General features: G+C 39.6%; 1 protein-coding gene across 1 annotated transcript in view; it reads left to right on the top strand.

The window, feature by feature from the left end:
• The window catches only part of LOC115226647 (zinc carboxypeptidase), a 32,252-nt gene extending 19,635 nt beyond the window's left edge, over positions 1-12,617 (top strand). Inside the window, 4 exon segments of the mRNA XM_029797659.2 lie at positions 2,097-2,193; positions 5,171-5,367; positions 6,818-6,902; positions 12,381-12,617. Coding sequence (XP_029653519.2) covers positions 2,097-2,193; positions 5,171-5,367; positions 6,818-6,902; positions 12,381-12,568 — 567 coding nt within the window. The 3' untranslated portion in view covers positions 12,569-12,617.
• The last annotated feature ends 497 nt before the right edge of the window (positions 12,618-13,114 follow it).

Below are 13,114 nucleotides of genomic sequence, written 5' to 3'. Positions count from 1 at the left end.
TATAAACATTCTCTACTATTGTTCTTCTATTTTTCAATAAACAACATAAAACACTTTACTTTTTCTTTTATTTTTTCCTTTTCCCTCCTTTTTCTTTTTTCTTTTTTCCTTTCTTTTTTCTCTCCTGTCAATTTAACATACTTATTATCTTTTTAGTAGTACTTCATTAATGGTTCATTTTCCATTAAATTCACTACTGGTGGCAATTCTTTGAATTCCACCCTTACTCCAGGTGGGTCAATACTATCTCCAGGATATTTTCCTTTTGAACGGCAGACAATTTCTAGTTAACTAAACACTTTAAAACTTCGTATACTGGTAGAATGTGTCAAAATATAAAAATTTTTTTCTCTTGGCTTTCTTGAGAAAATTGTAATTTGTTTGTTTAACGTAGTTTTTTATTTTTTCGAATTTTAACAATCCTATGCTCTCTTTTGAGCTAAAATCATTGCTGCGTCTAAAACTGAGACAATATCCTGTAACTAACCCTAACCACCCCTAACCCTAACTTTTTTTTTCTATTTGTTACGCGTGTAAAAAAAACTAAAGCAATGGAAAATAATTTAAACAATTAACATACAAAATAATTCTATAATTTTATACACACGCTTTCCGTACGTATACGGAAAGCGTGTGTATAAAATTATAGAGTTAAACGCGTAACAATTAAATTAATTTAACAATTAAGAAAAAAAAATTAGGGTTAGGGTTAGGCTTAAGGGAGGGGGAGGGTTAGTTACAGGATGTTGTCTCAGTTTTAGACGCAGCAAATGTTGTTTACCAAAATGGAGGTAATCGATTGGTTAAAATTGCCGAAATGCTCAGATTTTCAGACGAAATATCTTACAAACTATAGAATTTTCTCAATAAAATCAAGAGAAAATTATGTTTTATAAATACATTCTACCAGTATACGAAGTTTAAGAGTGTTTAGTTAACTAGAAATTGTGTTGAAACCTGCCGTTCAAAAGGAATAGATCCCTATCTTCACACAGGATGTTGTCTCAGTTTTAGACGCAGCAAATGTTGTTTACCAAAATGGAGGTAATCGATTGGTTAAAATTGCCGAAATGCTCAGATTTTCAGACGAAATATCTTACAAACTATAGAATTTTCTCAATACAGCCAAGAGAAAATGATGTTTTATAAATACATTCTACCAGTATACGAAGTTTAAGAGTTTTTAGTTAACTAGAAATTGTGTTGACATCTGCCGTTCAAAAGGAAAAGATCCCTATCTCCATACATTTCTTCCAGTTTCTTGTTACAAATACAAACAACAGACGTCTTTCAACTGAGAACGAATTAACAAAACCTGGCATGTGTGGAAGTGAAGCCTTAATGGAGATTTACGATTGACATATTTTAAATATAATCCATTAACATAATATATTACAATAAATATAGCGAGCTACTTTGGCGGCAGTGGTAGAGTTGGAGGATAGTTAAAATTTCGAGTTCGACTGCGTTTGAAGTAGCTTCCGGAATTATTATTCAAGGTGTCGAGCTGGCAGAAGCGTTAGCACGCCGGGCGAAATGCTTAGCGGTATTTCGTCTGCCGGTACGTTCTGAGTTCAAATTCCGCCGAGGTCGACTTTGCCTTTCATCCTTTCTGGATCGATAAATTAAGCACCAGTTACGCACTGGAGTCGATGTAATCGACTTAATACTTATGTCTGTCCTTTGTTTGTCCCCTCTATGTTTAGCCCCTTGTGGGTAATAAAGAAATAGGTATTTCGTCTGTCGTTACGTTCTGAGTTCAAATTCCGCCGAGGTCGACTTTGCCTTTCATCCTTTCGAGGTCGATTAAATAAGTACCAGTTACGCACTGGGGTCGATGTAATCGACTTCATCCGTTTGTCTGTCCTCGTTTGTCCCCTTGTGAGTAGTAAAGAAATAATATTACAATAAATATAATATAATATGAATAGAAATACAGATATTAATCCTACAAATGGTTTCTTTTCCATATTTGGGTATGTACTGTAAAACCCAGTGGAAAATTTGATGTTTTTCCATCTCTATAAAAGAAATTGTTTTTTCCTTGTATTGAATTATTATACATATATATATATATATATAATATTTATATTCAGGATAGACTGTTTAAGAAGAATATGAAACGTGATCCTAGTGGTACTCGCTGCGTCGGAGTAGACTTGAACAGGAATTTCAACGCTGAGTGGGGAAAAGGTAATGTGTCTGACTATTTATATAATAAAATAATAATGAAATTATTGTATACGGTGCTCAGGTGCACCACAACTTGTCAGAAAGTGCATATAAAGTACATGCAGTAATGTAAAAATGTCTGGGAAGCGAACAGTGTATGAGTCAGATACGTGCTTGCATGTGTATGGAGGGGAGAAAATCAGGTGTATTGTTGGCGAATCTCAGGAAGCATGGAAGTTTTGAAGGATGCAGTGCTCCGACAACTAACACCTTTCCTGTCAATCTGTCTATCTCTCTATCCAGCTGTCTACCTCTCTATCCAGCTGTCTATCTCTCTATCCACCTGTCTATCTCTCTATCCACCTGTCTATCTCTCTATCTACCTGTCTATCTCTCTATCCAGCTGTCTATCTCTCTATTTACCTGTCTATCTCTCTATCCGGCTGTCTATCTCTCTATCTACCTGTCTATCTCTCTATGCACCTGTCTATCTCTCTATGCACCTGTCTATCTCTCTATCCACCTGTCTATCTCTCTATCCGGCTGTCTATCTCTCTATCCACCTGACTATCTCTCTATCGACCTGTCTATCTCTCTATCCAGCTGTCTACCTCTCTATCCAGCTGTCTATCTCTCTATCCACCTGTCTATCTCTCTATCCACCTGTCTATCTCTCTATCTACCTGTCTATCTCTCTATCCGGCTGTCTATCTCTCTATCCACCTGTCTATCTCTCTATTCACAAACACACCTACACCAGTTGTCAAGCAGTGGTGGCGTGGTAAGCACAGACACAAGGGTATACATAGATATATACGTATATGCATGTGCATGTATACATATGTGTGTGCGTGTGTATGTATGTGTGTATATATATATATATATATAATATATATATATATATGTGTAAAGAAATACTAATTGGGACAAGAACGCAAAACATTTAAGACGACGATACAAAACACGGACGGTTACTTCGAAGCCTTCAATCTTCAGTCAAGAACCGGATCATTCCTCGCAATTTCGGCTGATTAATCTTGACCTTTTGATTGCTCCGATCCGGCCAGCCCCGTTTTTCCTTGGGGCTGGCCGGATCGGAGCGATCTCAAGATTAATCAGCCGAAATTGCGAGGATGATCCGGTTCTTGACTGAAGATTGAAGCTTCGAAAGTACCGTCCGTGTTTTTGTATCGTCTTCTAAATGTTTTGCGTTTTGTCCCATTATATTTCTTTACATATATATATATATATATATATATATATATATATATATATAGCGAAGCCCGTACCCTTTTGGTCTGATATATATATATATAAACATATATATATATATAATATATATAATATATACAAGGGACTTCTTTCAGTTTCTGTCAACCAAATCCACTCACAAGGTGTTGGTCAGCCCAAGGCTATAGTAGAAGACACTTGCTGAAGATGCCATGCAGTGGGACTGAACCCGGAACCATGTGGTTGGGAAGAAAGCTTATTACTACACAGTCATGTCTGCACTTCTATATATATATATGTGTGTGTGGTGTGTGTGTGTGTGTGTGTGTGTGTAAGACAGTAAATATGTGATCTGATGAGATTTGAAGGAGATTTGGCTGGTATTTCCAGCAAACTGAGAACAATGTATAGGGTTCCGCACATAGTACTGAGGTTACTAATATTGTTGCAGGAGTTGGTATGTGGTTAAACAACATTGAATGTAAGAGTATGCTTTGTACTCTTAGCAACAATTACTGAAGTCTAGAAATAGATATTTTAATGATACTGTTCTACTTTTTGTTCACAAACCAAGACTAAAGTCCATTAGATCACTAAAAACGTCATTCAGATATTGCCTAATAACTAATACAAATATTAATAAATAATAATATGGGCAGCGGACTCGCGGTCGTAGGATCGCGGTTTCGATTCCCAGACCGGGCGTTGTGAGTGTTTATTGAGCGAAAACACCTAAAAGCTCCACGAGGCTCCGGCAGGGGATGGTGGTGATCCCTGCTGTACTCTTTCACCACAACTTTCTCTCACTCTTTCTTCCTGTTTCTGTTGTACCTTGTACTTCAAGGGCCGGCCTTGTCACTCTCTGTGTCACGCTGAATATCCCCGAGAATACGTTAAGCGGTACACGCTTTGTCTGTGGAGTGCTCAGCACTTACACGTTAATTTCACGAGCAGGCTGTTCCGTTGATTCGGATCAACCAGGAACCCTCGTCGCTCGTAACCGACGGAGAGTGCTTCCATATGCATATATGTATATATATATATATAATATATATATATATATATATATATATTATATATATATATATATATATATATATATATATATTTATGTATATATGCATATATACTCTTTACTCTTTTACTTGTTTCCGTCATTTGACTGCGGCCATGCTGGAGCACCGCCTTTAGTCGAGCAAATCGACCCCGGGACTTATTCTTTATAAGCCCAGTACTTATTCTATCGGTCTCTCTTTTGCCGAACCGCTAAGTGACGGGGGCGTAAACACACCAGCATCGGCTGTCAAGCAATGCTAGGAGGACACACAAATACACACACACACACACACACACACACCCTATATATATATACATATATATATACATATATACGACAGGCTTCTTTCAGTTTCCGTCTACCAAATCCACTCACAAGGCATTGGTCGGCCCGGGGCTATAGCAGAAGACACTTGCCCAAGATGCCACGCAGTGGGACTGAACCCGGAACCATGTGGCTGGTTAGCAAGCTACTTACCACACAGCCACTCATATATATTATTCATATTCTTATATACATAACACGCACACACCACACAAACACACACACACACACACACACACACACACACACACACCACACACACACACACACACACACACAAACACACACACACACACACACACACACACACACACCTGTGTCTCATTCCCTCACTCATTTCTTCTCCCTCTCTCTCTCTCTCTATATATATTTTTTCTTCTTTTGCAGAAGGGTCCATTTCAGATCCATGCAATCGTGCATATTGTGGCCGAAGGGCTTTCTCGGAACCGGAAACCGTAGCCCTTTCGAAACTCGTTCGATCCACCCGCAATAAATTGGCATATTTCTCTGTCCACGCTTACTCCCAGTATCTACTTGTTCCTTATGCAAGTAAAAGCAAGAAACCAGAAAACTACCAACACTTGGTAAGTACTTTAGACATTTTAATAATCCAAAGGTAAAGGCGCATGGCTCAGTGGTTAGAGCGTCGAGCTTACGATCGTGAGGTTGTGAGCTCGAATCCCGGACCGGGCTGCGTGTTGTGTTCTTGAGCAAGGCACTTTATTTCACGTTGCTCCAGTTCACTCAGCTGTAGAAATGAGTTGCAACGTCACTGGTGCCAGGCTGTATCGACCTTTGTCTTTCCCTTGGATAACATCAGTGGTGCAGAGAGGAGAGGCTGGTATGCATGGGCGACTGCTGGTCTTCCATAAACAATCTTGCCCGGAATTGTGTCTAGGAGGGTAACTTTCTAGGTGCAATCCCATGGTCATTCATGACCGAAGGGGGTCTTTACCCTTTATACATATATCTGTGGAGGCGCGTGGCTTAGTGGTAAAATAAATCGAAGGGGTAAGCTACTATAAATCGGCATGAACTTTCCGGACAACCCAATATATTAAGCTATGTTATATGTGACCACCACCACGTGACCACGTGACCGACCAGACCATCAGATGTTGTTACACATCGCTGGTCACAATGCGCTTCGCATTGTTTTAGCCTTCGAATGACGCCACCTCGCCGGCTAAGCGAGCAGGCCAACAGAGGAAAGAGTGTGAGAAAGTTGTGTCGAAAGAGTACAGCAGGGATCACCACCATCCCCTGCCGGAGCCTCGTGGGGCTTTTAGGTGTTTTCGCTCAATAAACACACACAACGCCCGGTCTGGGAATCGAAACCGCGATCCTACGACCGCGAGTCCGCTGCCCTAACCACTGGGACATTGCGCCTCCATATTAAGCTATGTTATATGTATTAAACTAAACTGATATGAAAGCTTCAGGTGTATTTGAAAGTGTTTATTTGTAACCTTAACGTATACAGCACTATAGGTTTTGTAGAGTTTTCAAATATGTTGATTAAAATTCTTGGCTTTGATGGAATGAATAATAGGCGCAGGAGTGGCTGTGTGGTAAGTAGCTTGCTAACCAACCACATGGTTCCGGGTTCAGTCCCACTGCGTGGCATCTTGGGCGAGTGTCTTCTGCTATAGCCCCGGGCCGACCAATGTCTTGTGAGTGGATTTGGTAGACGGAAACTGAAAGAAGCCTGTCGTATATATGTATATATATATATATATGTGTGTATGTGTTTGACACAAGCATTGCTTGACAACCGATACTGGTGTGTTTACGTCCCCGTCACTTAGCGGTTCGGCAAAAGAGAGACCGATAGAATAAGTACTGGGCTTACTAAAGAATAAGTCCCGGGGTCGATTTGCTCGACTAAAAGGCGGTGCTCCAGCATGGCCGCAGTCAAATGACTGAAACAAGTAAAAGAGAGTAAAAGTGAAGTGATTTTCAAAGTAAAAAACATTGTTAATGTGATTGCAATTAGCGTTTGTATCATTTTTGTTCTTTTTTCTTGCATTTTAGATGGACGTGGCTGAAAAAGTTAAACAAGCAATTTACGAAGACAGCGGAAGCAGATATTTTGTGGGCACACCTCCTGATGTCTTTTGTAAGTAGAGATTATACATATAGACACATCTACACACACACACACACACACACAAACACACACACACACACACACACACACACACACACACACACACACACATATTATACATAATGTGGCGATCTTTCGTCTCTAGTAGACCTTTCCGTCGATTTCCGTAGAAATTTTTTTTTTTACATATGGGCTTGCGGGAACTTTTGAAGTAATATACATACATATACACATACACCGAGTAAAAAATTTCAGTTATCTCTTTCTTTCACACATTACTCTGTCTCTTCACACATACTAACAGAAGCACTTCACTTACACAACCCCCTGTCTGTCTCCCACACCACATCAAACACACACACACATGTACATCAATGCTTCCCCTGGACGGTAACTTCAAAAGAACTTCCCTAGTCATACAATCGCTTTCTCTTAGTCTCTTTCGCTCTCATTACTTCAAAAGTTCCCGCAAGCCCATATGCAAAAAAAAAAAATTTTACGGAAATCGACGGAAAGGTCTACTAGAGACGAATGATTGCCCATAATGTTGTTGTTTGTTCTTTCTCGAGCCACGCCTGGCTCATCAGGGCCGGTTTCCCGGTTTCCTTGGCGGATAGGTTCCCCACCTGGACGGGACGCCGATCCGTCGCAGGTGAGCTGCAAGATGCAAGAGGAAAGAGTGAGAGAAAGTTGTGGCGGAAGAGTCGGCTGAAGTTTGCCATTACCTTCCGCTGGAGGCACGTGGAGCTTAGGTGTTTCGCTCATAAGCACACACATTGCCCGGTCTGAGATTCGAACCCCGCGATCCCTCAACCGCTAGTCTATCCACTGCTCTATCCACTAGGCCATGTGCCTCCACTTATACATAGTGTATTGTTTCATTATTGATAGAATCAATGGAAAACATAACCCATCTGACAAGAGGTAAATATTATTTCATAAAAACTAGATTTAAATATGAGCTATTATAAGTTTCATACTTCAATTGGACAGACGTTGGACAAGCTTGTTTGGCATGGCATGTACTGTCCTGTACAGTGGAGGCGCAATGGCCCAATGGTTGGGGCAGCGGACTCGCGGTCACAGGATCGCGGTTTCGATTCCCAGACCGGGCGTTGTGAGTGTTTATTGAGCGAAAACACCTAAAAGCTCCACGAGGCTCCGGCAGGGGATGGTGGCGATCCCTGCTGTACTCTTTCACCACAACTTTCTCTCACTCTTACTTCCTGTTTCTGTTGTACCTGTATTTCAAAGGGCCGGCCTTGTCACTCTCTGTGTCACGCTGAATATCCCCGAGAACTACGTTAAGGGTACACGTGTCTGTGGAGTGCTCAGCCACTTACACTTTAATTTCACGAGCAGGCTGTTCCGTTGATTCGGATCAACCGGAACCCTCGTCGTCGTAATCGATGGAGTGCTTCCAGGGCAGCGGACTCGCGGTTTCGATTCCCAGACCGGGCGTTGTGAGTGTTTATTGAGCGGAAACACCTAAAAGCTCCACGAGGCTCCGGCAGGGGATGGTGGTGATCCCTGCTGTACTCTTTCACCACAACTTTCTCGCTCACTCTTACTTCCTGTTTCTGTTGTACCTGTATTTCAAGGGGCCGGCCTTGTCACTCTCTGTGTCACGCTGAATATCCCCGAGAACTACGTTAAGGGTGCACGTGTCTGTGGAGTGCTCGGCCACTTACACGTTAATTTCAGGAGCAGGCTGTTCCGTTGATTCGGATCAACCGGAACCCTCTTCGTCGTAACCGACTGAGTGCTTCCATCCGAGGCTCCGGCAGGGGATGGTGGTGATCCCTGCTGTACTCTTTCACCACAACTTTCTCTCACTCTTACTTCCTGTTTCTGTTGTACCTGTCATTTCAAAGGGCCGGCCTTGTCACTCTCTGTGTCACGCTGAATATCCCCCGAGAACTACGTTAAGGGTGCACGTGTCTGTGGAGTGCTCAGCCACTTGCACGTTAATTTCACGAGCAGGCTGTTCCGTTGATTCGGATCAACCGGAACCCTCGTCGTCGTAACCGACGGAGTGCTTCCATCCACTATCCTGCACATACATACACATATGTATAAAAGTATAGAGGTTCATCAAGAGGGTCCTCAGCCCCCCCCCCTGTTCATCATAGTCCTCAAGTAGTAACAGAGGAATTTAAGACAGGCTTTCCCTGGAAGCTCCTCTATGCTTCCAGAATCACAATCAGAACTAGAGAAGTCCCAGGTATGGAAGCAAGGTCTTGATTCGAAGCGCCTTAGAGTTAACCTAGCAAAAACCAAAGTCTTAGTAAGCAGGAAGGCAAATAAGCGCCTCATAATTCCACAAGTTCACCCACGACTGCTTCAAAGAATACGGCGAGAAATAAGAGTTAAGTACTAAACTTTTATTTCTTTATCATACATATATACATACATACATACATACATACATACATACATACATACATACATATATACATTCATACATAGATATATACATACATACATACATACATACATGCATGCATACATACATACATACATACATACATACATACATACATACATACATACGTACGTACATACATACACACACACATACATACATACACACATACATACATACATGCGTACGTACATACATACATACATACATACATACATACATGCATGCATGCATGCATGCATACATACATACATGCATGCATGCATACATACATACATACATACATACATACATACATACATACATACATCATACATGTATATGTATGTATGTAATGTATGTTGTTTGGGGGGACAAACACAGACACACAAACATATACACACACATATATATATATATATATATATATATATATATATATATATATATCTATACATATGTTACATTACTCGGTAGTCAAGATAAAACTCTGAGTTTCAGATGCCGAAGTGGAAATCCACAACACCATCTCTTCGGTTATCTGGCTATTTGAAAACGTTATGAAAAATACCGTTAAAAATGAAGGGAAATTACTCTGTTATAACTCTGCTTTGCCTGCGTACTTATACATCGCTCGCATTTTTCGTCATAAAAATTATATAAAAATACATAAAAATATATAAAAATATATAAAATCTCTTGGGACATAACACAGAAAGCATGTTCTATCCGTTTTCTTTAGGGGACCAAAAACGTAACAGAAATTTAGTCACATGTGGCATGATCCGAAAAGCTCTGTCCTTGTATTTAGACATGTGTAGGGTCTAAGCGCTTTTCCAGATAAGCCATCTCTCCATGTCGCATAAACCGCACCTTCCGCTGCCGTTAGTATAGGGCTTACATCTGGCCAAAAACTTCCATTGTATGTTATAATCGACACCTTTATCTCTTAAGACCAAATATGATTGGATAATTGTGTCGCTTTTCTTTTGTTCCAGTGCCTAAAGCTCAAAGTGTGGTTATTGAACCTGGCCTTGAAATTACCTCTGTCAGGCCCACGTATTTCTCGTCGAAACGGTGTCTTTAGTGGTTATAGAGTTTACGGTAGCTTCATATATGATGGTCTTGGACATGCAAGCTCCATTTAGCGGGACAATTCTTTATTCTGCATGAACAGCTGTTTCTTCTTGTGTTTTTTGTATGTTATGATTGATTATGTTTTTAAAATTGGTAGTTGAACTAAAACTAATTTTTAAATTGTGTCTATTGAAGAGTTTCCTATAAGCAGGGTTAACTGGAAAATGTCTATCTATCAGTGCTAGGAAATATTTACCTATATATAACAGCTAATACAAATGGACCAGCACAAGATCGTTTTAGGAAGGATATTATCCAGTTAATGAAACACTTCGGACTTAGTATAAACTATAGACACTAACCTGACGGTTGGTCAATTCTTAGACGTTTCCTTAGATCTAATAATAATATTTATAAGCCTTATAGGAAGCCAATGATAGACTAAGTTATTTTATGTAGGTTCATGCCATCCCCCTATAGTATTCAAAAATTTAGTTAAAAATATTAGTAAGAGGATTTCTAGTCTCTCATCTAATGAGGACATCTTCAATAGCGTTCCCCAGTTTAAATAAAGCTTTAAAAGATAGTGGTTTTAGCGAAAAAATAAAATATACACCTATCACCAGCCCAACAATAAGGTAAAGGAATAATAGAAATAGGAAGGTCATCTGGTTTACGCCCCTTACTCACCCGAGGTGGCCTTCAATATAGGTAAATATTTCCTAGCACTGATAGATAGACATTTTCCAGTTAACCATGCTTATAGGAAACTCTTCAATAGACACATTTAAAAATTAGTTTTAGTTCAACTACCAATTTTAAAAACATAATCAATCATAACATACAAAAAACACAAGAAGAAAACAGCTGTTCATGCAGGAATAAAGAATTGTGCCCGCTAAATGGAGCTTGCTGTCCAAGACCATCATATATGAAGCTACCGTAAACTCTATAACCACTAAAGACCCACCGTTTCGACGAAGAAATACGTGGGCCTGACAGAGGGTAATTTCAAGGCCAGGTTCAATAACCACACTTTGAGCTTTAGGCACTGGAACAAAAGAAAAGCGACACAATTATCCAATCATATTTGGTCTTTAAGAGATAAAGGTGTCGATTATAACATACAATGGAAGTTTTTGGCCAGATGTAAGCCCTATACTAACGGCAGCGGAAGGTGCGGTTTATGCGACATGGAGAGATGGCTTTCTGGAAAAGCAGCTTAGACCCTACCACCATGTCTAAATACAAGGACAGAGCTTTTTCGGATCATGCCCACATGTGACTAAATTTCTGTTACGTTTTTGGTCCTCTAAAGAAAACGGATAGAACATGCTTTCTGTGTTATGTCCCAAGAAGATTTTATATATTTTTATATTTTTTATGTATTTTATATAATTTTTATGACGAAAAATGCGAGCGATGTATAAGTACGCAGGCAAAGCAGAGTTATAACAGAGTAATTTCCCTTCATTTTTAACGGATTTTTTCATAACGTTTTCAAATAGCCAGATAACCGAAGAGATGGTGTTGTGGATTTCCACTTCGGCATCTGAAACTCAGAGTTTATCTTGACTACCGAGTAATGTAACATATTGTATAGATAATTTCCTCTATTTACATAATATTGAGGTCTCTTCTTTCTTTTGTTATCTTTACCGTTTTATCAATATTATATATATATATATATATATATATATATATTATATAGATATATATATATATATTTATATATATATATAATTATAATATACATATATACGACAGGCTTCTTTCAGTTTCCGTCTACCAAAATCCACTCACAAGGCATTGGTCGGCCCGGGGCTATAGCAGAAGGACACTTGCCCAAGATGCCACGCAGTGGGACTGACACCGAACCATGTGGCTGGTTAGCAAGCTACTTACCACACAGCCACTCCTGCGCCTATATCGAAAAACTAATTTCTTTACTTATCACACACACCCTTACGTTGAATTTTTTTCTATCCCTTTTTCATTCGTCACAGATCCTTTCACAGGGAGCTCCTTCGACTGGGCCAAAATGGTAATGGGCATCAAGTACGCTTACAATTTGAAGATGGGCCCACCGTCTTTCAACGGCAAGGGTTTCATTGTACCAGAATCCGAGATAGAGGCAAACTACCTGGAACTTTACACTACCCTCAAAACTTTTTCTGATCACTTAGAGAAATAAAAAAAAGGTTTTATTTAATAAAGAAATGAATTTATGCTGAAACATAAAATGTTGCTTCTGTTGTTATTGTGGTTGATGATGGTTATGATGATGATGACCGTGATGAAGATGATGACGATGGTGGTGATGATGATGATGATGATAATAATAATGGTAGTGATGATGATTATGATGATGATGATGATGATGATGATGATGATGATGATGGTGATGATAATAATAATGGTAGTGATGAAGATGATGACGATGGTGGTGATGATGATGATGATGATAATAATAATGGTAGTGATGATGATTATGATGATGATGATGATGATGATGATGATGATGATGATGATGGTGATGATAATAATAATGGTAGTGATGAAGATGATGACGATGGTGGTGATGATGATGATGATGATAATAATAATGGGAGTGATGATGTTGTTGATGATGATGATGATGATGATGATGGAGGTGATGATGATGGTGATGGCGATGATGTTAATGTTTCTGAAGTTCATCCTCAGCCAGATCGCTACAATTCAGTACGGTTGGATAGAA

This window comes from Octopus sinensis, linkage group LG30 (genome assembly GCF_006345805.1).
Source record: "Octopus sinensis linkage group LG30, ASM634580v1, whole genome shotgun sequence".
NCBI classification, from domain to species: domain Eukaryota; kingdom Metazoa; phylum Mollusca; class Cephalopoda; order Octopoda; family Octopodidae; genus Octopus; species Octopus sinensis.
This window is presented reverse-complemented; position numbering and strand designations above follow the sequence as displayed.